The sequence below is a fragment of the Vigna unguiculata genome, chromosome 9, assembly GCF_004118075.2.
Source record: "Vigna unguiculata cultivar IT97K-499-35 chromosome 9, ASM411807v1, whole genome shotgun sequence".
Classification (NCBI taxonomy): domain Eukaryota; kingdom Viridiplantae; phylum Streptophyta; class Magnoliopsida; order Fabales; family Fabaceae; genus Vigna; species Vigna unguiculata.
The window spans coordinates 1,111,122-1,136,904 of record NC_040287.1 but is presented as its reverse complement, the minus strand read 5'-3'; the positions used below and the strand labels follow the sequence as shown (position 1 = coordinate 1,136,904).

The following is a 25,783-nucleotide window of genomic DNA, read 5'->3' as shown; positions in this document are numbered from 1 at the left end:
TTAAGTTAGGTGGACCAAGTCACAGTCAAATAGGTGATATCAATTATCTTATGACGATGACTAGGTGTACTAAGTCACAATCGAATCGTGATACATAGACTTCAATATTCTTAGTTAGAAAGATTTGTACGTCCTGACTATAAGTTAGCTTTTGACATAATGATAAATACCTTATCTGACAATAGATATGAGAACCAAAATATGAGATAAATTCCATAAAAAATTGTTACGGGTTATCAACTAATTGATAGAACATTAGAAACTAAAAACTCTTACATGGTCCTATTGGTGCCCAAGGGAATTTAAGGTAAATTGGCTAAAGGCGAAGCCCCCATCAAATTTGTGTCACTATATATGACAAATTAATAAGAATTTGGTCTTAAACATCGTAGTCATAGGACCGTGTGACACGAGGAGGAGATGGTTCATTGATGCATAGTCACGACCAAGATGTTGAATTCAATACAATGTGTGTCCTAAAGTCTTACAACTTTGATGGCTCAACTTTTGATTTGGTTGGAATCTAGCTCCACCTTTATTCATTCTCAACTTGTGTCCATGCATACTTTTTCAAAAAAAATTATTAATAGAAAAATATATACACTATTTATAATCCACACATAATTTATTGTCATGCTATACATACTATAATGCATGGTTAAATTAGAGCCATGATTTCAATAAATTTATAAATTATTTTCGTTGTTATATATTATATATCTTTTTATTCTTGTGGTAGAATATTATACATTGTTTCCATGAAATGAATTACAATAGTTGTAAACCAACAACTTCCTAATCCATTCCCTATAAAGAAAGTTGAAAATGGATATTGTTCATATATAGTCATTTTCAAAACCATTTCAACACAAGATTTGGCTTGATGGGTAGAAAAAGATTATTATTCCTTGTTATTGTCCATTGACCTCTTGCACCATAAATTATGTATTTTTTCTTCCACACTTCAAAAATTTGATAATATTTTTTCTTACTTTGTTTTACCTCACATTTTTATTTCTTTCTTTTTATCTATTTCTTTATTCCATGAACTATATGACACGATTTGAAGGACAACAATTGAACAATCAACATTATAATTAGGCAAACAAAAATATTAATTTACAGAAAGTAAAAATTGGACACCAAAAATAAATGCATGGAAAATCTCCCACACACATGCTTGTTCACACTTAATGATTAAAATCAATAGTCATCAATTTCTTTCATCTTTGGTCCCCACTCCCACTATGTTCTTCATATCCTCCCCCACAAACCATAGAAAAACTTTTTCAAAAGAGCATAATGTTGATTCTACTAGCATCCTCCTTTCTTTCTTATAAAGAAATTTATTCCATAGCCACATTGAACTCCAAATGACATTTTCTCACATTCTATCCAACATAAAATTTTCTTCACCAACACTTAATGATACAAATTAGTGATGGTAAATTATTTTTTGCCCCATTTAATTAATAAAGTGCTTAATTTTCTATATATCATGTGAATATGTTCTCCAAACTATCTTTGTATAAATTGTTCTCACACCAAGTTCTTATATTATTATAATTGTGATATTGTTTCTAGAATAATTTTCTCTTATAAAACAAAAAGATTCTCTTAAGTAGGGTAACAAAATTTTGGACTCAACAAATGGTTAAGGGAATCAAGATTCTCCCAATCCAATTAAGACCAAGGGTGATGAAATGAACTCCCAAACACCTCCTTCTTCCAAGCTTACAAAGCTTATAGCTATGTAGGACCCACCTTAGCTGTACTCACATCCAAACATTCATATACTCTATATAGTGTCCTTATCACCACCATGGAATATTTATTGCATATTTTCACATTATATTATATTAAAAAAAACAAAAAAAACAAAAAGCAAAATCTCATCTTACCCATTACTTCATTTCACCACTATATATATTTCAATACCTCATACTCCTATCCTCATCTTGCATTGCACACTCCTAAATACTAAGAGAGAAAAAACTCTTTGTTTGTTCTTGTTCAAGTTGTTCTTTTTGCGTCGAAGAATGTCTGGGGTTTGGGTTTTCAACAAAGGTGTGGTTAGACTAGTGGAGAACCCTAGCTCTGAGCGTAAGGTGTTGGTTCACTCTGCAAGCAATGAAATAATCACTTCCTACGCAGTGTTGGAGCACAAGCTGAGTTCATTGGGGTGGGAACGTTACTACGATGACCCTGATTTGCTTCAGTTCCACAAACGTGCCACTGTTCACCTAATCTCCCTCCCAAGGGATTTCAACAGGTTCAGGTCCATGCACATGTATGACATAGTTGTCAAGAACAAGAACTACTTCGAAGTTAGAGACATGTGAACTTGGTTTCTGTACCCTACAAAGTTCAATTCTTCATTTTCTGATTGATGTGTATTGTTGGTTTGGTTTTGGATTTGTGTCTAAAGAATGGGGACATTAATTTGTGTATTCTGTATATGAGTTTGTTCATGGCATAGAGTTATGGTTTGATATACGAGAATGATGAAGTCTGAGAAGTGGATTTGTGTATCATGATGTAAATCTATATTAATCATTCTAATCAAATTTTAGTTTTCATATACTTTCAATGTTGAATAGTCACATCAAGATATACTCTTTTCGATTTCATTTATGAGAATTACGTTTTTTTATTGAATTTTTCGTGTTCTTCATCATCAAGAAACTTGATAGATGTTTGAGTTTTTGATGGGATGGTATTTCTTAATCAAGTTTTTGTGACTTTTTGTTCTAATTTGATTTCTTCGTCGGTTAAATATCATAAACAAGTTTATTATATCTAAATTAGTTATTTGAATTATAAATTAGTATCTTATTTTATTACGTATATTATTAGGTGAAAAATATTGTAGCCATAAAACTTATGGTAGTGATGAAGGTCTTTTTCTATATAAATCTGAAAATATATATCTCACTCTATGTTGAGAGATAAGTGGCTTATTTTTATTATTTTTAGTGGCCAACATTTATCAATGGTAGATAATTGATTTTTTTAATTTTGGGATATTATAAAACTATTAAATATGATGTGAAACACTTGGGGAGAATCTGAATAAACCATTATCGACTTGAAAATTGTTTTGCATGACTATGCATGCCATGACATGGGAGTATGGAAGAATGAAAAGTGTCACGTGTGGGTGGAAAGGTTTTATGCATGTCAAGTTGACTTTTCCCTATTCATCAAGCCGCAATCCATGTAAGCATGGTATGTGCATGACATGTGTATGGAAAAGAATACCTATTTTTTTCTCTCTTCTTTTTCCTTTTTCAGAAAAAAACCAAAAAAATAAAAAAATAGAATGATTTTCCCCCTTTCTAATGTGACATAAGGAATAGTTTTGGGTAGGCATGGCATATCTCATCTCGTAAAGTTTTCCTTTTAAAATATCGTAAGAATTATTATAGGGTTTTGAACATTAATTAACAAGTTCAACTTAATCATGACCTAATTATTATATATTTAGTTTAAAAAAATTAAGGACAAATCAAATTTATTTTTACTATTAACTTTCTTTTTTAACATATGTTACTATCATCTTTTGTGCATTTGACCGATTTGGTAAATTTTTCTAGAGAAAAAAGAATGTGTCATGCATAATTTTTGTTGAAGTCAATACAATATCGTTTAGTAAAAATTGATAAAAAAAATGTCGTGGATATAATTTTTTTTTCTTTTAAACTATTCAATTTGAAATAGTTCAAAATATATTTATTATTTTTTTCTCTAATTAGAATTGTACATATATTTAAGTTATAGGTATTCGCAAATATGTTTATAAAGTTATTAATTTAAAAAAAATTGTAACTACATATAATTGGTTATATACTAATATCCATAATTATCTATTTTTGTGAAAATACATTAAAATGTATGTATACCTATTGTCTAAAAATTAAAATTATATATATATATATATATATATATATATATATATATAGATGATATAGATATAGATAGATAGATAGATATATAAACTTTAAAAAAATATAAGTGAAGGAATTTGGGTTGAGAATTTTGAATTTAAGGTGAATAATTGAGAACCATAGACATACATGAAGAAAAAAAAGATAAATAGGGATGAGAATAGCATTAAAGAGGATCAATCTCGACATGCACATCGCACCAACACGTGAATGCATTGCTTTTCAATTTAAGTTTAGAGCATGCTTCATTCATAGTTCTAGTATCTTATCATATTGCTTTTCTTTTTAAAAGTGTAAAAAGCATCAAATTTTAAGATTGATTAAGTTAATAAAGGCAAAAACATAATTGAAACATTATTTAGTATGTGTTTTTATAATAAAAAATACTCAAAAGTTTTGGTAAAAAAACATAAAATATACCCAATACCGATTTTTTTTTTTTTTGCTTACTTTAAAATTATGTTTGGTACTAGAAAGGTTTTTTTTTTCTTTTTTTGTTTCATGTATAATGACTTTTAGACATTATGGTTTCTTTAGTTTGTTAAAAATATTAATCATTTTTTGCCTTACATTGAATTATTTAATAAACAATAAAACATTTGTTAAACTCAAAAGGGTTAAATTCAAAAAATTTCTGAGAACAATTTTAGTGGGAGAAATGTTTAGAAATTTTACTTTTGAAACATGAAAACAAACATTTTCAACTTAGATATCGAATTATGTATATAAAGAAATGCAAACCTTATTTACAAATTGATCTTATACAATTGAGTAAAACTTAAAACAAACCATTATAGAAGAAAATACAAAAATTATTAATGAGACAATTTATTTAATTTATTTTTATTCGATATGAAACTTTTTAATTTATAATCGGTTTTTAATTCAAATATTTAAGGGAAAAAATCTCATACTTTTTTCTTTCACTTTCTAAAAAAAAGGCATCTTAATCTTCTAAGCTTTCCTTTTTACTTGTAAAGCATTATCAAGGCCATTAATGTACAATTAAATGATAATTAAACTCAAAGAAAAAATACTAAAAAAATGATATCAATTTAAAAAGTATATTATACTTTCGACTGCTATATTTCTGATTTCATCTAAATTTCAAAAGAACCAGAAAAATCATTTTTTAGATCATCCAATTAAGTCAATATTAACAAATCTATTCTGTTTTTTGTTATTAAATATGTTTTTGTCCCTTAACTTTTAGTAAATTTTGGAATTAGTCCATTTCGAAACTTTGAACTAATTTAGTCCTTCATTTTTCAAAATACATGAATTTAGTCATTTTAATCAAATTTTGTTAGATTTATTTGATGTTTCGTATGTATTTCAGGATTGTATTTGAGTTGTTTATATTGTTTGACACATTTTTGTTCTAATATTAAGTTAAATACTATTATGAGACGTGCTTGAAATGTCAAATAAACTCAACAAAATTTAATTAAAATGACTAAATTCATGTATTTCGAGAGATGAATGACTAAATTGGTGCAAAGTTTCGAAATTGACTTATTCCAAAATTCACTGAAAGTTAAGGGACCAAAAACATATTTAATTTTTTTTTTTACCAGATATGATTTAAAGTTATGATCTCCTGTTATCTTTATTGAGAATGGATGGAAGCATTTGTGATGAACATATATAGTATCGAATCCATCCATCAGAAATGATTTGAAATGTTACATTGATAAGAATATTTGGTTTGTATGTATTTGGAAACCTGCCATACCTGAAACTGCTTTTGCATGTATAATCATCATCATCATCATCATCTCCATGCCTCCATCAACCTATTCAAAAAAGCTTGAAAGATTCCATAGGAGATATGGTATAATTGAAGACCACAAAAGAATGGAAGCAATAAGATAATAAATTCCACATTGAGTCTCATCAATCATGCCAAAACCCTAAACACCATTCTCTTCATGCATGGGCAAGGTGCTTTTTTCTTTGAGTGGTCACTTTTCATGCTCAGAAAGGATCTTCCAATGAAAATGAAGAAGAAGAGAGAAGAAAGAAGAAAGAAGAAGAAGCAGAAGAAGCTCCATGCATGTAAAACTTCTACTTCTGTCATATCCATTAAGAATGGGCTGAGATTATTAGTTCCTTCTGTCTTCTACTCGCTTTGCCTTTTTGACTGAATCTCTTCAACATTGTTCTTCTTCTTTTCCAAACTTTGTGCTTTCAAAAGCTTCATTAATTATGCTTTCGATTCATGGAAGAGTGTGAAGTTAAGTTTTACTTCTCAGATTAAAAGCCAAAATCATTCAAACTGAAAAAAAAAAAAAGGATTTTTTAGTGTTTAAATGGTAAATTTGACAGATAAAATTTCATTAGATTTTCTCTCATGGACTAAAATGTAATTTTTTAATATATTTCACTACAAGAAAATGTTTCATTAATAACTAATTTTAATAATAAGAAATTAGTTAATGATATTAATTTAGAAAATAAAATATTATTAATTATTAAAATAATTATTATTATAAATAAAAATTATAATTAATTATTAAATTGGTTACAAATTATTAATTAAAAACTAATTTAAAAATCATTATTTTTTGGTAACAAAAGTCTTGATAACTAATGTCTAGTGTCAATTGTTTTTATATCTAAAATTTTAGGAATTAAATTTTATAAATAATTTAGAGACCAATTATAAATTTTATTCATAATAATTAATAATTTTGTATTTTGTAAATTGTAATCTAAAAAAATATTCCTGTTGTTGAAGGATAACATTATTCAAATATAAAATTATATCAAAAGCAACTAAAATGATTATTCTTGTCTATGAATTATTATCGAAGATTTTACATAATTAAAACTAAGATTAACTTACAGTATTATACTAAATAAACAATGTAATAAAGATGTTGATTTTGTTAGACGAATTAATTAGAAGATATTTTACGCCCATATTATTTTTTTAACTTTTATTTTTTTTATAGCATTAGATCACGTGGCACATTTAATAATATTTTTATATATTAATATGAAATTGATTAATTATCCTTTTCCTAGTATGAATTTGTTTTGAGTTTTTCAATCCTAGAGTCCGGCTTAAGGCTATTTGATGTGATTTTTTATATGAATTTTTTCTATTACTCGAATGATTTTTTTTTTCTACAATAATCTTTTTTGCAATATTTTCTATAATTTTGGCAAATATAAAACCACTTACTCAACTATGATGAAAATTTATTCTTTTATATCATCTCACAATTTTTACAACAGTATTTAATATAATCTTTCCGGTTATTTACTTCATTAACGAACACTAGACGTACTAATAAATTTTTGGTTAAATATGTTTTTTTTCCTCAGGTTTCAGTGAAATTTGGTCTCTTCAAAATTTTTGATCAATTTAGTCCTTCATCTTTAAAAATGTGTGAATTTAATCCTTTTGACCAAATTTTGTTAATTTTATATGATGTTTCAAGCGCATTTCATGATAATATTTGAATTGTTTACATCATTTGACACAATTTTGCTTCAATATTAACTCAAATATTATCATAAGATGTGTTTAAAATGTCAAATAAACTTAACAAAATTGAGTAAGAAGACAAAATCCACACATTTCTAAAAATAAAGGACTAAATTAGTATAAGGTTTCGAAGATGGACTAATTTCAAAATTCACTTACTTGGAGGACCAAAAACATATTTAATCCTAAATTTTTTAACAGCTTTATCAATAAAATAAAAATATTTAAATGCTACCAACTTAATTAAGAAAATAATTAATATTTAAAAGATATTGTCAAACTTACATCATTCACTAAATAAGCATCCATTATTTAAAGAGAATCTTTTGTGTGTCTCCACCAATATAAACATATTCAAAGAATGACACATGAACAATTAACCTTCAACAGCCTTTTTAGAAAGTCTTCTGTGACACTTCTCTTCTATACTTTAATTTTTTTTTTCAAGTGTCTGAGAATCATCCATAGTTTTGGTTCAAGATTTTTCTCGTATAAATGTAAATTAATTTTCTTTAATCCTAATTTATTCTTCTAATATTGTCTCAAACATCTTTTTTATAAGTCTATAATGTAACTCATAAAATCTATCTGTCTATAATTTATGTAATTCTAAACATATGTGTTGTATTATCATATAAAAATTCAATATATTTAATATCTTACACGTTTCACTATTAATATTTAAAAACCATTAGCTTTTTATTTTGTACGACAAAATTCGATTCGAAGAAGCTTGTGCAAAGATATAGTGCTTATTAAAATAAATGAAAGTCTTTAGAATGTCAATAAAAGTCTTTAGAATATTAAAATAACCTTTTTTAATAAAAAATTCGATGTCGCATTTTATGTGTTTTCCAATTCAATTTATTATGATTTTTAATATTTATTTAATATCATTAAAATTCCCTTTAGTAAATATATGGCAGGATCTAAATATATTCTTTACTTATAGAATTTTAAAAGTAAAATGGTAGGCATTTATGGTAGGTTGGTCCTTTTTTATTCATAGGATTCTGCAGCAACTTTGTTTGTCATGTCATTCATCCATCACCGTAAAACAAGAAGGATTCATTCTAACACAATTACCTTGCAGCTACATTCATGGCATGGAATAAAGAAATTTTATTGTGATTAATTTATTAAGTTAAATTACTATAGTAATTGTATAAAAACTTATATTCTTAATCAATTAAAAAATTAATCAAAATCCTTTTGATTTAAATGCTCATCTTGTCACATAATTATCAATAGTTTGTTAATTCTATCATAATTGTTTTGCCTCCACCTTAAAATATTACATTTAGGGATGTCAACAGAACGAATAGAGTACAAGTAGTAGATCTTCCATATCCTATCAATTGGATCAATATCTGTCTCGCACTCCGTTATGCAGGTATCCATTTTTTAATATCTACGGATATTTACGGGTACCCGCGAATATTTACAAAAAAATAAAAAATAATATTTAATAACGTTTTTTAATCGTAAATTCAAATAGAATACAATACATAACATTCATAAATTTCAAACAAAATCCAAATAACTTATTTAAATAGTATTTACATAGTATTGAATACAATTTACAAATAAATGATTTTTTTAAAACTAATTGATAAAACAATAACCCATTCAAATTCAATATGTTAAATTTTTAACCATATTTTATATTTATTTTTTTAATTTAAATTAGAGTACAATGGGTACAAGTATCCATGGGTACGGATACTATGATACTTATATTTGTCCTGTTAACACGCAAGTATAAAAAATACTCGTACCGTTTATCCGTGGGTATCCATTTTCAATATTCATTTCTTATCCATTGCGGATTTTATCCACAGATACCCGCGAGGAGGGATATTTTTGACATCCCTAATCACGTCATTCAATTTTCATGTATTTTACGGAGTTGATAAATGCGTTGAGATTTTCCTCTAAAGTCACATCATTGTACAATAACATTTTACCATTGTATAATAACATTTTACTAGATGGCCTTTTTTCTTTTAGCTAGCGTAAAACTTGAAATTTTTATTCACACATGAATCTTAAAATAATAATTGGAGAAATTTTGTGGTGTGTCGGAAATCTCACATCGACAATAAATAAGACGATTTCATAATATATATAAGTGAATACAAAGTTCACTTTACAAGTTAGTTTTGTGGAATTGAATTAGACTTAAAATCTACTTCATAACCATGTTACTCTTGAATTCCTAGAAAGAAAACTATTATAAGACGTAAAGCTCATAACAAGTATGTTCAGTGAGTAAAACTCTTCTTTTAAAAAGAGAGGCTAATATGGAAGGATATATGTGAAGGATGTGATACATGGAAGTATCTTGTTTTTGTTAGAAATAGGAGTAGGATTTTGGCTTTTCTATGGGACAATCACATGGGTTTGTTGTGAACATGTGTTGTGGGGGGATGTTTTCCATCTGTTGTGGAGCCAACCCTTTGTGATTCTCAAGGTTACATTACATGGGATACATGTATACAAAAGTTGTTGTTTTCGGACTAAGCATATGTTCTTCCAATAACTTTATTGCACCAAACCATTATGAGAAAATCTAAAAAGTAATAATGTCAAATGTTGACACTAGCTTCTCAAGAAAGCTCAAACGAAAAAAATTTATGTCTGCTTCAAATCATCAAGTTTTGTTGCCACCTCACTCTCTACCTCATTGCTCACAACTGCTTTTATTTATGTTTAGGCTAGTTTGTTCAAAATAACAAAACAAGACATGGTTTGAAATCTCGAAGTCTTGTTTCAAATGAATAAAAAAGTTGCATTGTTTCAAGTTGCACATTTTTGTATCGTGACATAGGTTAGGTGAACCAAATCACAATCGAAGAATGTGATTCTTAGAGAAATGATTGTCATGAGAGATTGTTGCATGTGATATTAACTATATAATGACAGAGGTCAAGTGGACCGAGTCACAATCAAATTACAATGTTTAAATTGTTACGCTCTTAACTAAAGAGGGAAAATTATAACTATTGATCTATAAATAAGTACTCAGTGTAATAATTGACATAAGAACCAAAATCACGAGTTCAATTCTATGAAAAATTGTTGGAAGGTTAATCAACTAATTGACAAAACATTAGATATTGAAAACTCTCACGTGATCCTATTGGCACCCAAGGAAATTTAAGGTAAATTGACTAAAGGAGAAAATCCCATCAAATTTGTGTCACAATATATGGCAAATTTGGTCTTAAACATCGTAGTCACAGGACCATGTGACACGAGGAGGGGATGGTTCATTGAAGCATAGTCATGACCAAGATGTTGGGTTCAATATAATGTATGTCCTAAAGTCTTACAACTTTGATGGCTGAACTTTTGATTTGGTTGGAATCTAGCTCCACCTTTATTCACTCTCAACTTGTTTTCATGAAATGAATTACAATAGTTGTAAACCAACAACTTCCTAATCCATTCCTTATAAAGAAAGTTGAAAATGGATATTGTTCATATATAGTCATTTTCAAAACCATTTCAATAGAAGAATTTGGCTTGATGGGGAGAAAAATATTATTATTCCTTGTTAGTGTCCATTGACCTCTTGCACCATAAATTATGTATTTTTCCTTCCACACTCCAATAACTTGATAATATTTTTTCTTACATCGTTTTATCTCACATTTTTCTTTCTTTCTTTTTATCTATTTCTTAATTCCATGAACTATAAGACACGATTTGAAGGACAACAATTGAACAATCAACATTATAATTAGGTAAACAAAAATATTAATTTACAGAAAGTAAAAATTAGACACCAAAAATAAATGCATGGAAAATCTCCCACACACATGCTTGTTCACACTTAACAATTAAAATCAATAGACATCAATTTCTTTCATCTTTGGTCCCCACTCCCACTATGTTCTTCATATCCTCCCCCACAAACCATAGAATTTTTTTTTCAGAAGAGCATAATGTTCACTTGATTCTACTAGCATCCTCCTTTCTTTCTTATAAAGAAATTTATTCCATAGTCACATTCAACTCCGAATGACATTTTCTCACATTCTACCAACATAAAATTTTCTTCACCAACACTTAATGATACAAATTTGTGATGGTAGATTATTTTTGGCCCAATTTAATTAATAAAGAGCTTAATTTTCTATATTTCATGTGAATATGTGCTCCTAACAATCTTTGCATAAATTATACTCACAAAGTTCTTATATTATTATAATTGTGATATTGTTTCTAGAATAATTTTCCCTTCTTATCAAACAAAAAGATTATCTTAAGTGGGGTAATAAAAATTTGGACTCCACAAATGGTTAAGGGAATCAAGATTCTCCCAATCCAATTAAGACCAAGGGTGATGAAATAAACTCTCAAACACCCCTTTCTTCCAAACTTACAAAGCTTATAGCTATGTATGTCCCACCTTAGCTGTACTTACATCCAAACATCCCTATACTCTATATAGTGTCCTTATCACCACCATGGAACTTTTATTGCACATTTTCACATTATATTATATAAAAAAAACAAAAAGCAAAAAGCAATAAACAAAACAAAAAAAAGCAAAATCCCATCTTACCCATTACTTCATTTCACCACTATATATATTTCAATACCCCATACTCCTATCCTCATCTTGCATTGCACACTCCTAAATACTGAGAGGAAAAAAACACTTTGTTTGTTGTTGTTCAAGTTGTTCTTATTTGAGCCGAAGAATGTCTGGGGTTTGGGTTTTCAACAAAGGTGTGGTGAGACTAGTGGAGAACCCTAGCTCTGAGCGTAAGGTGTTGGTTCACTCTGCAAGCAATGAAATAATCACTTCCTACGCATTGTTGGAGCACAAGTTGAGTTCTCTAGGGTGGGAACGTTACTACGATGACCCTGATTTGCTTCAATTCCACAAACGTGCCACCGTTCACTTAATCTCCCTCCCAAGGGATTTCAACAGGTTCAGGTCCATGCACATGTATGACATAGTTGTCAAGAACAAGAACTACTTCGAAGTTAGAGACATGTGAACTTGGATTTTGTACCCTACAAAGTTCAATTCTTCATTTTCTTATTTATATGTATTGTTGGTTTGGTTTTGGATTTGTGTCTAAAGAATGGGGACATTAATTTGTGTATTCTGTATATGAGTTTGTTCATGGTATAAAGTTATGGTCTGATATACAAAAATGATGAAGTCCGAGGAGTGGATTTGTGTTTCATGATGTAAATCTTTATAATTATTCTAATCAAACTGTATTTTTCTTGTACTTTGGGTGTTGAATATTCACAATGAGATAAAAACTTTTATGAGGTTATTTATCATAATCACATTCTTTATTAAATTCTTCGTGTTATTCTTCTTTGAGAAATTCGATAAATGTTTAATTTCTTGATGGGGAGATTTTTTTATATCAAGTTTTGGTGACTTTATGTTTTAATTTGGTTTTTTGTATGGTAGAATATCATAAACAAGTTTATATGTTTATATGTGTATAAATTAGTATATTATTTTATTACATGAATAACACTGTATTATTAGGTGAAAAATATTGCAGCAATGAAACTTATGGTGGTAAAAAAGGTCTTTTTCTATATAAATCTTATAATATATATACCTCTCTCTACATGGAGATACTACAAATGGCTTATTTTTATTATTTTTAGTGGCCAACATTTATGGATGATAGATAATTGATTTTTTTTTTGGAAAATTATAAAACTATTAAATATGATGTGGAGATGGGGAGAATCTGAATAAACCATTATCCACTTGAAAATTGTTTTGCATGATTATGCATGTCATGACATGGGAGTATGGGAGAATGAAAAGTGTCACGTGAGGGTGGAGAGGTTTTATGCATGTCAAGTTGACTTTCCCCATGTAAGCATGGTATGTGGATGCCATGTGGATGGAAAAAAAATACCTATTTTTCTCTCTTCTTTTTCCTTTTTCCTTTTTCAGAAAAAAACTGAAATAAAGAAATCATAATGCTCTAATAAAAAATAATAACAAATTATTCTCTCAATTTCTGAATTTTACTTGGAGATAAAGAATTTGTGAATTTACTATAATGCTCTAATTCCTGACCACTAAAACTAAAAAAATCATAATAGAATCCTTAATTAAAAAATTAATTTTAGATTATAGAGCCATATTCATAACACATTATTTTTCTATTTTTTAAAGATAATTTGATGTGATATTTACTAAATTACTCGAACACTTGGTGAATTACGTAGAATTACGGTTAAGACCTGTTTTTACATAAAAAGAAAACTATGAATATCTTTTTTAAGAAGTTTTAGGAATATTTTCTTTAAGCTAGAAAATTCTGGTTTATCCCCTTCTTTCTATATATTTATTGATATAATTACAACGAAATTTGCGTGAAAAAGATACAAAAGGCACTAAATGATATCAAAAAGATCCATTTTATTTTGATCAACTTAAAATATTTTATTTTATTTATAAAATATTAAATCCTGAAAATCAATATTTTGTAATTTGTTCTAAAGTTTGGCTCTAATGATAGATTAAGCTATTTATCGACCAAATTCTCGCCCCCCCAAAAAAAAAATTATAGTTAATTATCTAAATCATTTTAAAGAAACCAGTTAATATTTCAAAGGACTTACTTATTAATTGTTAAAACACATAAAACCACTATTTTAATTTTAGCATTTTATTAAGTTTTGGGCCTAAAATAGTACATGGGCCCATTAGGCTTTTGACCAAGTTTTTGAGCACCAATGTTTATGAAACTTTTTTGTTATATGCACAACCACATAAGCTACAGTTCAAGACTCCCCAAAACAGGCTCAAGTACCAAAAGGCTTAAACTCCACAATAATCACAATTGAAGGTAATTTTTTGAAGGAAAAAATACCTCATTTATGGCTCCAAAATTTAACATAATCATACAATAACTTAAGAACCAATTCTAACTAGCACCATTAATTAAAAAATAACTAAGTGATAAATAGGTGCTACACTAATATTTATATTTATATTTAACACTTCTCTTGCTTATTAAGACATAATTGTTGTTGTTATATTATTATAAATGAGTTTATTATATATCGTACAAGAACGGTAAAATATATCATCTTTTAAATAAGTATATAACAAAAATAATTCATATCCAAGTTCACAAAAAAATATAACAAAATTGACCACAATACCGTTGAACATATATATACTACTTTAATATAATTATAAAAAAATTTCTTATTAACAACTAATTTTATTAACTAAAAATTATTAGTTCATAATAAACAATTTAGATACCAATTTACAAAATAAAAAATTATTAATTAATAAAATAGTCATTATTGCAAATAAAAAAAATTGTAATTAGTTTTTTAAATTCACTTTTAAAATTTAATTACCAAGGTTTTAACTACCAAAGAAAATTGGTAACTAAATATTATTTGTCAAAATTTTTGCTGCCAAAATAATTAGTTTCTAAATTAATCTCTAATTAATTAGTAATCAATTTAGCGATCAATTATAATTTTTATTCATAACAATTAGTTTCTAAATTAATCTCTAATTAATTAGTAACCAATTTAGCGACCAATTATAACTTTTATTCATGTAATAGTAACTTAGTAACCAATAATATTTTATTTTATAAATTGGTCTGACTAAAAAAAAATTAACAATAACTTAAAATATGAGTTATAATGATATTTTAATTAGAGACTAAAAGTTCATCTCTAAATAAATAATCATTAGTCACCAAAAAATATATTCTCTACAGATCAATAATTGTTAATTTATGGAATAGATTCTAACTTAGTTAATTTAATAATTAATTATTATTATTATTATTAAACTAGTCTATATTTAATATTTTCTAGTGTTCCCATTGGTATTCCCTCTCCCAAAAGCATAAGAAAACTTTTTCAAAAGAGCACATTGTTGGAGTCTAGAGTGGATTCCTTTCTTCTTAAGAAAAAAACGATTCAACGTGTGTTTCCATTTCCACACCAAGTTCTTATATCATATCATGGTGCTTTTTTCTTCTGGAATCACTTTCTCTTCTTATAAAACAAAGATTCTCCTAAGTGGAGCTTTTATTACATGTGTGAAAAATCATATATTATATAACAAAAACTGCTATATATATGTATGTATCCACACCACACACACCATCTTGCATTGAACATTACATCTGAAACACTTAAAAAGAACACATACATTTGTTTGTTGCTGTCGAGTTTAAGAATGTCTGGGGTTTGGGTTTTCAAGAACGGTGTGGTGAGGCTATTAGAGAACCAACCTGGGTCTGAGTTGAAGAAGAAGGTGCTGTTTGACATGGCAGCCGGTGAAACCATTAGTTCCTACACAGTGCTGGAGAAAAAGCTGAAGGCACTGGGGTGGGAACGTTACTACGAAGACCCTGACCTTCTTCAGTTCCACAAACGCTCATCCATAGACCTAATCTCACTCCCAAAGGATTTCACCAACTTCACCAACATTCACATGTATGACATAGTCGTCAAGAACCCTAATTGGTTCCGTGTTATGGACATGTAACAGTACTATGAGGGTGTTCTGTTTTCTGGTTTATATCTGCATCCAGTGTTGCTTTGATTTCAAATTTGTGGTCTTCGGTGGTGTGTGTTTGTTTGTGTCTATGTAAACAAGGAGAGTTGAGTCAACTCTTTCATGTTTTCACTTCTGAAAGGAATAAGTTGTTCAGACCTAGAGTTTGAATTTGGTGTGGTAAAATGATGAATAAATTTAAACGTTTGTTTTGTTCATTTTCAACTTAATTATTTATATATATATATATATATATATATATATATATATTAATTATTTACAATATTAGTAATTAATATAATAAATAAATTATTTATTAGTGTAAGTCAAAAGTCCTTAGTAATAAATATCAAATTTCTCTAATCACTTTTTTTCGACATGGATTTTCTTAACAAATTTTAGTGACTCCATAAGAAGGTTTACTTTGTATTACATAATCGTTTTGACCATAAATTTATAAAATAGGATTATTGAAAATAAATTGGGTTAAGTCGTTATAGGGAGGACGATACAAAAAACAAAGTCGTTGTAGTAGTGGAGAGTTTCTATTATTATGGACAGTGAAGTCGTCGATTTCACTTTTAGTTTTTTTTTTTTGTTTAACGTTGCAGATTTATATATTTTTTATCAAATTTTTAACTTTTCAAATGTTTTAACCTTGCAGTTTTTATATTTTCTTTTTACAAAATTTTGTTAACAATAGAGATTAATCAATGTTAAAATATATTAATGTTTATTTTTAATTGTATTCCAATTAATTTTTTATTTTTACCACTTATTGTTCCAATAAAAAATAAATAAAAGTGCGACTTCAATGTTCACATGAAACCGGACTACTATACGACGATTTTGTTTTTTGAAAAAAAAAAAAGAAACTGATTGGGTAAAAAACGACTTCACCTTCAATGTTGTATTCACCCTAACAGCTCCACCTTTGCAACTTGACTCTATTTTGCAACAAAAATTTGCACACACCATTTTTTACAAATTAAAGTTAAAATTGATAACAGATATCAAGTTGATAACACTTCTTTTTTTGTATTTTGAAAAGACAAATATTACAATTGTATTGTTTGTAGATCATGTAATCTATTACATGGTACATAACTACACATACATTCCCCTCTCCATCTATTCAAGAATTTCCAAGCACATATATATATATATATATATATATATATATATATATCACTCACTATCATCCACCAAAGATTGTACATCATCTCAAAAAATCCTTCAAGCAGTGCTAGTTTGTACAGTCAAATCCACCACAAATAGAAAGCCAGATAACCAATACCAGAAACAACAAAATTCCCAGAACAACTAGTTTAATTTTCATGTTCTGATACCACATCTTTCGATGGACTTGTGCTCCTTGTTTTCTGAAATCTTGAGCCTGAAAATTAGAAATTTCTCAGCCTCGAAAGCACGAGTTAAAGAAGAACAAAAATCATCTATCTTAGTCAACTTTATTCACCTGTGAACGCAATGTCTCTGTCTTATCTGCAAGAATAGTTAGATTTTCTCCTCTATCAATGGCCTGAAAACACAATGAAAAAAAAAAATGTCAAAAGATAATACTATCTTGTCCAAACTTGCAACATCAACATATCGTTTATCTGGCTTGTGAGGAATTCAAGTGTAGAGATAAGAGTCCTACCTTGTCTATGTTTTCTAACATAATACTCTTAACTTCTGAAACTTGAGCCTTCACTTTTATTAGCTTTTCAATCTCTTCAGCATGATCGATTATATACTTCATGTGTGCTTTCATAACTGGTCTGCAAATGTGCATCCATATTATTTAACTTTCTATACAAATTATATGTCTCCGAGCATTAAGATATTCGAAACATCATCAAATATTTAGAAGAGAAGTGAGTGTACCCAAACTCCTTGTTCAGACTCTTAGCAATAGCTGTATCTGCTTTTCCACCACCATATTTTTTCTTAAAGTCTGCTTTCACCCGTTCAAGGAAAGCAATAGAGATCTGTTTTCCAACAGATTCCTTAGCCACAACACAATATGCTGCAATTTACAGAGTTTTAAATCTCAGAAATTTGAAAACCACAAGATTTCAAAACAAACACACTCACATGCATCAATCTAGAGGTTGCATTATTGGTTATCTATACAAACAAAATTAGGCACTATTTGTTAGAAGTGGGCTTAAGCCTCAACCCCACAAAACCGTCCAAGAAAGTTTACTAGAATAGACTCTAATATCATGTTAGAAGTGGGTTTAAAACCTAACTCAATCTTACAAAACCAGTTTGTAAGATGAGGATTGCACCTACTTATATATTATGAATTGATCTTGTTTCTGGTCGATGTGAGACTTCCATCATCGTTGGAATTAAAACATGCAAAGTCTTCGGTTGCGCAAAGGAACATCACAGACAACTACGCATTCATAAGATTAGGCTTTCTATGAAGACTTTCTGTTGCATCAATACCTCTAAAGGGTAGTCAAAATGATCAGGTTTGCATGTATATTACGAATGTACAATTATTTCTTTAGATGAGTGTCATCATCACTCGCCAAATGGAAAAATCAAACACTTGAAGCATAGTAGCAACCCTTAAACTGAACTTAACCCAGATTCTGCTTCTCACCGTTCATTAGTTGCTCCATTTCAGCAATCAAAGGAAAAATCCATAAAATTTGCGAAGAACCCATAAACAAACAAAACCCACCAAGAAAACTAACTCAAAAGAGAAAAAAACCCAAAAAAGAATAGGATCAAGTCACTGGGTAGGGGACATTACCATAACCATCCTCAACCAGAAAATTGAAGGTGTGATGGTCACAGTTGTAAGTGAACTTGTTGTTGGAAGAGGAAAGCTTGTGAAGACACTGAGCCGCAATGGCAGGGAAGTTTCCGGTGAACTCCGTGTACTCGGCCAACACCACCGTCCCACGAGCCACGAAGCTATAAATAAACGATTCCTGACTCATCGCTCCACAACTGAGTCCACTCGGAACTCAGAGAAACACAACACAGAGCTTTCTCTGCTTCTTCCACTCTGCAATTTCAAGGCCACATTTCCATAATTCTCTTTTCTTCTTTTCACTTTTCCATCAAGAAAGAATTTCCCTTTTCTCTTCATAAATTAAGGAATCACAAGTTCAATAATAAGCTTTTGTTTTTCTTTTCTGAAAGCAACCTTTTGTTTTTCAAGTAAGCAACAACTGTAACAAATACTTTTGTTCGTTTATCATCATCTAGTATTGTAAACTTTTGTTACAAAAATTTAATCAATTCTATAAAACAATAAATATTTTTTACCTTAAGTATTTCTGACAAAGTTAATTCCAGTTAATAACACAACAAAGACTATTTAGTCTAACATAAACATAAACAAATCTTCACCATTTAATAATATCTCACGTCGAGTAACGTTGTTCAGTTCATAATCATCAATGAAAATGAAACCTTTGTCTTTGTCGATTTATTATGTTGAGCTGTAATAATCGAATTGACTTGGAGTTTTGACTGCTTGAAAGAGTATCAATGGAGATCAAATATACGACAATTTTTCTCTTTCGGTGCAGTTTTAGTTTAATGTTAATTGAGTTTAATAGTTGTATTTTTTTAGGTTAAATAAATGAATTTAATTAAAGTAAGTAGAAATTAAGATTATTAAAATGTCATGAATTGTATGATTATGTTAGATGTTAGATTACCTTTTTGCTTGATGTGGTTGGGTAAGAGTACCTTCATGATGCGCACAAACTTCCCTAATTATTACTTGAATGCGTGCTTGTGTTTATGTATATATATATAATATAATATAATATTATTTTTGTAATTTCCTTTTAATTAAAGTAAAAGTTGTTCTCAAGACAGATATTGTATCACAATTTTTATATCACACATATGTTCGTTCATTTGTTTCCTTTACTTGTGAAAGTCTCTCTCCAGTAAAATATATTTATTTAAAAATAATTTTTTTGAAATTTTTTAATCAATACAAATTATTGTCTAAAAAAACTATAACCAGCATTGAGGTCATAAAGTTAGGAAGGAAGAACATATTATGTAGAACAAATATTTAAAAAAGGTAAAGAAAATAAAAGATTAAATATGATTTTAGTCACTAATTTTCATGAATTTTAAAATTAGTCTATTTTTAAACTTTGGATTAATTTAGTCATTCATCTTTCGAAATATGTAGATTTAGTTTTTTTAACTAAATTTTATTAGATTTACTTGATGTACGCATCTCAGTATTGTATTTGAGTTGTTTATACTGTTTGACACATTTTTACTTTAATGTTAAGTTAAATACTATTATGAAACGGACTTGAAATGTAAAATACACTTAATAAAATTTTATTAAAAATACTAAATTTATGTATTTCGAAAGATGAATAACTAAATTAGTCCAAAATTTTAAAATCAACTAATTTCAAAATTTAGTAAAAGTTAAGGAATCGAAAAATCATTTAAAAAAAATAATGGAAAATGAAGAATTATACAAACTTAAAAAGTAAAACAAGTAGGACAATGTTAATGGTGTGAAAGATGAGATCGTAAGCAAAGTAAATGTGAATTATAGAATTTGGAATATTATTATTGATGGGATCATAAGAGAATTGAATATTATCCTAAACAACATTTTAATCAAATACTCTATGAAGTTTAATTAAACCAAACGAAAATACATAAAAAAAACCTATATAAAATAAAATATAAAAATAGTAAAAAATATGTGTTCCGTAAAATAAAGTTGGAGCAATAAATAAGGAAGCTACGCAACTTGGTTGTATGTATATTTCCAAATCCCGCCCAATTGGATCTGTTTATCCTTGTTTTTTCAAAATTTGTGCTCCTTTGTTGTCTGTTGGTGACTTTAACGTTGGTGTTTCTTTCTAGAGTCTTGTTCTGCCCTCAACACTCACCAAACCACGCTCCTCTTCAAATTCATATATACCCAGACAAACCCTAGAACAACAAACAATTCCTCTTCCCCCAAATCTTCCATCACATCCTCAATGGCCAACTCAGATTCCTCTCTTCCTCTATCCAACGTGTGTTTTCTTTCTCTTTCATCATTTATCAAATTCAACCTTTTATTCCAATCCTCAAAATCCGTTCTAATTTTGTTTTCGTTTTCAGAAGAAGGAGAACGTCACTCCCGTTACGTCTAAAATCGCGGTATTTTTTTTTCTTTTTTTACATTTTCTTTTTATTCGTAAAATGGAACTCCCAACGACGTTTGAATCTTCTTTGTATTGTTCCAGGAACTTAATGAATCGAGATCGGAGCTTCTCGGAAGAATTCAGAGTTTGAAGCAGGTTGGTTTTTTTTCTTCTTATTTTAGTGCATTGTTTGTTAGCTATGAAGATTATAGTTCACTATTCTACCTGCTGTTTTGCTGCTGCTGCTGCTGATTTTTTTTTTTTTTTTAATTTGTTTCTTCGGATCTATCTGTAGGATTTGCAAAGTTGGAGGTCTAAGTTGGATACACAAGTCAAGGTCTATCGCGATGTAAGTGATGATGATGATGATTGATCCATGTTTGCGAAACACTGCATTTTGCTTTATAGTGTCGTCTGAAAAAGATTCATGTGCTTCCTTCCCTTGGAGTTCTTTGCGTGTTTGGATGTATTCTTGTTTAGTCTGTTTCTTTTGAAATAGAAGAAATTAAATGATTGATTATTCTGGCATAGATAATCTATGGCTTAATTTATTATATTTAAAGAGATGACAGGTTATCACTAATGTTTAACAGTTTTTTCTTTATTTTTTTAGATGTTATGTAAACTTCTTAATTATTTTTTTTTCTCTTTGTAAACACTTATTTTGCCGACCTGGAATTCAGGCATAGTTTTGAACTGCAGTTTCGTCTTGATCTTTGACATTCTGGTAAATTGCTGTTGCAATATGGCTGTGGTGAGTAAACACACATTTTCATTGGAGCCACAATTGCGATTGCAACCCACAATTTAAACCATGATTTCGTGTATTTTTTAAGATGACATTTTGGGACTGAGTTGTATCTTTCTGGATGAGGATGACTACATATCGCACGACAGCATTCAACTCAGTTATAAACCAAAGCTTCAAGAAAATATTTATCAGGATGTCTCCCTTGACAAATTCCTGCGAAGTTCTTCTTGGTTTCCCTATTCTTGTTTTTTAACTGGATTAAAATTCATGCAATCCACTCTATTTAGTGGTGCCAAAACCTACTCTTTTCAGTTGCGTGTCTCTTGTGGTCTTTTTTGTACGTGTCCAAATTATCCTATCTAATCTTCTGTCATCTTTTTCTCAATCATTGATGAACTTACTGATTTTCTTTTCTGTATGTCTATAATCATTATGTATCTCGTTCTTTCAGTGTGGTTACACATTCTTCTTAACAATCACATTTTTGCCACTTCCACCTTTCTCTCATGCTGTTCATTTAAAGTCTAGCATTCCCTATCACATAGGGTATGTTTGGGCAAACTTTTTCATTCCTTTGTTTCTGCCTGTGTAATAAATTCCAATTTGTATTGTCCTAATTCACTTCTATTTTTTGTAAGCCATGCTTGTTCCAAGAAAAAATCCAAGTCCCTGGCCCTTACTAATTTATGTTGCAAAATGCAAGACTTCCTTTGTGATGGAGAATGACTACGAAAGAACCAGGAACTTTCTCAGGTTTCAAAAGTTGTAATTTTTTGGGATTTGAAAACACTCAATCCTCAGAATTCAAACAAAGTTACCTTTATTTTGATCTCTATTATTTCACTGTATAGGACTATGTTTTTATCCTATGTTCTGTTCATTCTTCTTCCTTAGATCTCCTAGTTCACATTATGCTATTTTTTTAATCTAATTTGTTAATATTCTTTTTCTACTCATTCCGCCATCATCTTCCATTGTTTAACTTTACAACTATACTCTTATTGCTTCTACACTGATGGTGATTATGTGCGTAAGCGTGACTTCTTTTTATCTGAAATTCCATTTTTTCTGTTTTCTTTGTGTTTCTGTCAACTATTGCTTGTGTTTTCCGGGTTAGCTACTATGTGTCACACTCTGAAGTTGATAACTTCGCAATGCATATTTCTTATCATATCCCCATATCTGTATATCTGGTCTTCCACTGTTTCATGCATCGTATGTCATGTCCTTGATAAACACAGGGAGAAGTAATTTTTGGCACAGTTGGTAGTAGGACCGATAAGTTAGTTAATAAACTCCTCTAATACTATCCACTGCTTTTTAAACAATTTGTAGCACAAATAGACATTTACTAAAAAACTTCCTATCCTAAACTGAAATCCAAAGTGAAGGAGGTAGTAGTCAGCAGAGGTAAAAGGAGTATGTTTGGTTTATCGCAACCAATCTATCCCACTCTCCGTTAGTACTATAGATATAAAATATATTCAAACAAGGAAATTTTGCTTGGAAAATTATTTGTTTGTTTGAAATTGGATCTGGAATTCCTCTTTATTGGTTTTGTAAAACCTGAGGGCAGAATGGGTTTCTATTTGCTTCATAGTCTTTAGCTGGTTTATTAATGCTCATGTTTAAATTTATTGGATAGTTTCTTTTTTGGTTAAAATATGTTTTGTTCGATATACATGAACATGACCCTTGTTTTCAATTTGGTCTCTGAAAGAAGGTATTCAGCTTAGTCTTTATCTGCACAATTATTTTGTATTTTCACGTCCGTTCTTGTCTGTGAATGTTATAACTGTCTATGAGACTCTTAAGATTTATAAACTTCAGACATGAAATTGCAAATGAGCATGACATAAGTCCAAATTTTTATTCGATCACTTGTATCTGTATACATTCTAGATGTTTAACTCTATTCCTAGGTGTGAAGGGGGTCCATTTAGTCACCTATATTTGTTCATGCTGTAAATGTCCAATTCTGGGTTTGAGGGGGTGGAGAGGGGGATTCAATATCCACTTGAGATAAAGCTAATACAGTCTTTACTGGACGTGGACAGCCCTTACCTTTGACATTGATTCTATGAAGTTGAATTAGTTCCTAATCACAAATTCCAAGAACATGTATTTTCAGTCCTTATAAGTAATATTCAATTGGGCCATTATATTTCATAGTAGTTTCACCACTATTTCTTGGTTTTAGTTGACAGGCAATAAGAACTTTGTGCAATGATTACGTTGATATTTTTTTTTTCTATTGGACCAAGTCCATAGTGTGTATTAAATGTATATGCTATGTAGGACCTAAAGTATATTTGCTTCTTCTCTAAGCATAGCAAGTTGGTAAAAAACTCATTTATTGGGTGCGTATATACATTTAAACTTCAGAGTAGAACAACCAACAAGAAATCTGTAAATGTGCATATACAAGTCATTTATTTGCTTACTATTGTAAATGAAAGGATTTTTCATGGTCTGTGGTTGTATTTATTATTATTTTGCTTAGTTCAGTTAGGGTTCACATTATGTGGTTATAACTAAAGATTTAATGAACAATAGGTTACTCGTGTTTTTCTGGTTATATTGATACGTGGGTGAACTCTCTTTTTATCATAACTGGTTTGGATATTACTTCAGCTTCACTCTAATGGGTTTTCATTTGTTCATGCAGGAGCTTTCAGATCTTAAGAAAACACTTAATGTTGAAGTGGACCAACTTCGATTAGTAAGTGTGCTTCTAAATTTTTTCTGTCAAATAAGTTTTGTTGTGTTAAACTTTGTTTATGAAATCAAAATCAGGAATTTCAAGATTTGAGGGCTACCCTTCAGCAGCAACAAGAGGATGTTACCGCTAGTTTAAGAAACTTGGGGGTAAGTCTTGGGAGAATCATTTGACTCTACAACTTGTGGGTCTTTTGTTGAAAAGTTCTTCCCAGATTACGTTGTATTTCTGTTATTAAATGCACCAACATCAATGAATGATTGCAGCTTCAGGATGCCTCAGACGTCAAGCATGCTCCGGCAGAGGAGACAAAGATTGAAGAAGTTGAGAAAGAAGAACATGAGGTGGTAGCAGAAGATAATAGCAGCAAAGTAGCTGAAAATTAAACGGCCTTTAATTTGGAGTATTTGGTACTGCCAGTGTTACACCCTAGATAAGCTGAATGACTCTGTAGTATTGTTAGATATTTGATGTGTTTCATTATTACTATTGGCTGTAATACAGAACTTAAATCAATGGTAAATTTCCCGTTACCCCTCCTAATCGATATTTACTTGTACAAATTGCGGTATGCTTTTGTTTGCTTCTGAATTAGATAAACTAGAGGTTTTCAAGACATAGTAGTTTTTGTCATAACTTTAGCAATATAAGTCGAATGATTTTAATAACTTGAGTGCAGGAAGTATGGTTAAATTCATCATTGTTTTTATTTATTATAAATAAATCATCATTGTTTAGTAGAAGGTAGTCTCAAAATTGTGATTATGAAAATATCAAATGTTTGTTGTCAATACAGAAAATCGTAAAGGTTATACTTTTTTATAGTATTTTTTTAAAGATACCAGCTCACAAAGCAAAAAAGCTCTCAACTCTTGATAGGTGATTTATTGGGTTTACCTACCATATTACTATTATAAGGTCTTAACAAGCTTACCTCATGCTTTGGAAAAGTGCAGTTTTGGATGGGAAGTGAACTATGGCTTTTGTCTAGTCCTAGTCATCCTCCAATTCTCACCATGGTAAAACTCTGCTGTAATTGTATTACCTAACCAGACCTTTGCAGTAATATTTCAATTATATATACCAAGTTTAGAATTTGTATTTTTACTGCCTTATTTCTAACACAATACTATATTAATGTTTCAAAACATAAAGTCACAGAACTATTACTGTATTTTTATTCA

At 29.3% G+C, this 25,783-nt stretch overlaps 5 protein-coding genes across 5 annotated transcripts; 4 read left to right on the top strand and 1 right to left on the bottom strand.

The window, feature by feature from the left end:
- The first annotated feature begins 1,970 nt into the window (after positions 1–1,970).
- Positions 1,971–2,581, top strand: LOC114164455 (flowering-promoting factor 1-like protein 3). Its single transcript, XM_028049131.1, has one exon. The coding sequence runs from the start codon at positions 2,040–2,042 to the stop codon at positions 2,340–2,342; it is 303 nt and encodes a 100-aa protein (XP_027904932.1). The 5' UTR covers positions 1,971–2,039; the 3' UTR covers positions 2,343–2,581.
- A 9,506-nt stretch (positions 2,582–12,087) lies between these two features.
- Positions 12,088–12,699, top strand: LOC114164762 (flowering-promoting factor 1-like protein 3). The gene has a single exon (XM_028049520.1). It carries the CDS (start codon positions 12,156–12,158, stop codon positions 12,456–12,458), a length of 303 nt encoding a protein of 100 aa, XP_027905321.1. The 5' UTR covers positions 12,088–12,155; the 3' UTR covers positions 12,459–12,699.
- A 2,876-nt stretch (positions 12,700–15,575) lies between these two features.
- Positions 15,576–16,200, top strand: LOC114162351 (flowering-promoting factor 1-like). The gene has a single exon (XM_028046208.1). It carries the CDS (start codon positions 15,662–15,664, stop codon positions 15,971–15,973), a length of 312 nt encoding a protein of 103 aa, XP_027902009.1. The 5' UTR covers positions 15,576–15,661; the 3' UTR covers positions 15,974–16,200.
- An 855-nt stretch (positions 16,201–17,055) lies between these two features.
- Positions 17,056–19,117, bottom strand: LOC114164365 (vesicle-associated membrane protein 724-like). The gene is made up of 5 exons (XM_028049008.1): positions 18,753–19,117; positions 17,870–18,011; positions 17,643–17,763; positions 17,460–17,522; positions 17,056–17,378 (listed from the first exon to the last, which is right to left on the bottom strand). Exons 1-5 carry the CDS (start codon positions 18,940–18,942, stop codon positions 17,229–17,231), a joined length of 666 nt encoding a protein of 221 aa, XP_027904809.1. The 5' UTR covers positions 18,943–19,117; the 3' UTR covers positions 17,056–17,228.
- A 1,635-nt stretch (positions 19,118–20,752) lies between these two features.
- On the top strand, positions 20,753–25,162 carry LOC114162508. Its single transcript, XM_028046426.1, has 7 exons — positions 20,753–21,018; positions 21,107–21,145; positions 21,232–21,285; positions 21,425–21,478; positions 24,549–24,602; positions 24,677–24,748; positions 24,866–25,162. The coding sequence occupies exons 1-7, from the start codon at positions 20,983–20,985 to the stop codon at positions 24,983–24,985; spliced, it is 429 nt and encodes a 142-aa protein (XP_027902227.1). The 5' UTR covers positions 20,753–20,982; the 3' UTR covers positions 24,986–25,162.
- Positions 25,163–25,783: the final 621 nt, after the last annotated feature.

What these genes read in the sequence shown, in the direction of transcription:
- LOC114164455 (XM_028049131.1), top strand. Translation starts at nt 2,040, where the DNA reads ATGTCTGGGGTTTGGGTTTTCAACAAAGGTGTGGTTAGACTAGTGGAG.
- LOC114164762 (XM_028049520.1), top strand. Translation starts at nt 12,156, where the DNA reads ATGTCTGGGGTTTGGGTTTTCAACAAAGGTGTGGTGAGACTAGTGGAG.
- LOC114162351 (XM_028046208.1), top strand. Translation starts at nt 15,662, where the DNA reads ATGTCTGGGGTTTGGGTTTTCAAGAACGGTGTGGTGAGGCTATTAGAG.
- LOC114164365 (XM_028049008.1), bottom strand. Translation starts at nt 18,942, where the DNA reads ATGAGTCAGGAATCGTTTATTTATAGCTTCGTGGCTCGTGGGACGGTG. An exon ending in TCTGGTTGAGGATGGTTATG is followed by an intron (nt 18,012 to 18,752) that starts GTAATGTCCCCT and finishes TGTAAATTGCAG; the next exon opens with CATATTGTGTTGTGGCTAAG. An exon ending in AGTCTGAACAAGGAGTTTGG is followed by an intron (nt 17,764 to 17,869) that starts GTACACTCACTT and finishes GCACATTTGCAG; the next exon opens with ACCAGTTATGAAAGCACACA.
- LOC114162508 (XM_028046426.1), top strand. Translation starts at nt 20,983, where the DNA reads ATGGCCAACTCAGATTCCTCTCTTCCTCTATCCAAC. An exon ending in CCTCTCTTCCTCTATCCAAC is followed by an intron (nt 21,019 to 21,106) that starts GTGTGTTTTCTT and finishes TTTCGTTTTCAG; the next exon opens with AAGAAGGAGAACGTCACTCC. An exon ending in AAGTCAAGGTCTATCGCGAT is followed by an intron (nt 21,479 to 24,548) that starts GTAAGTGATGAT and finishes TTGTTCATGCAG; the next exon opens with GAGCTTTCAGATCTTAAGAA.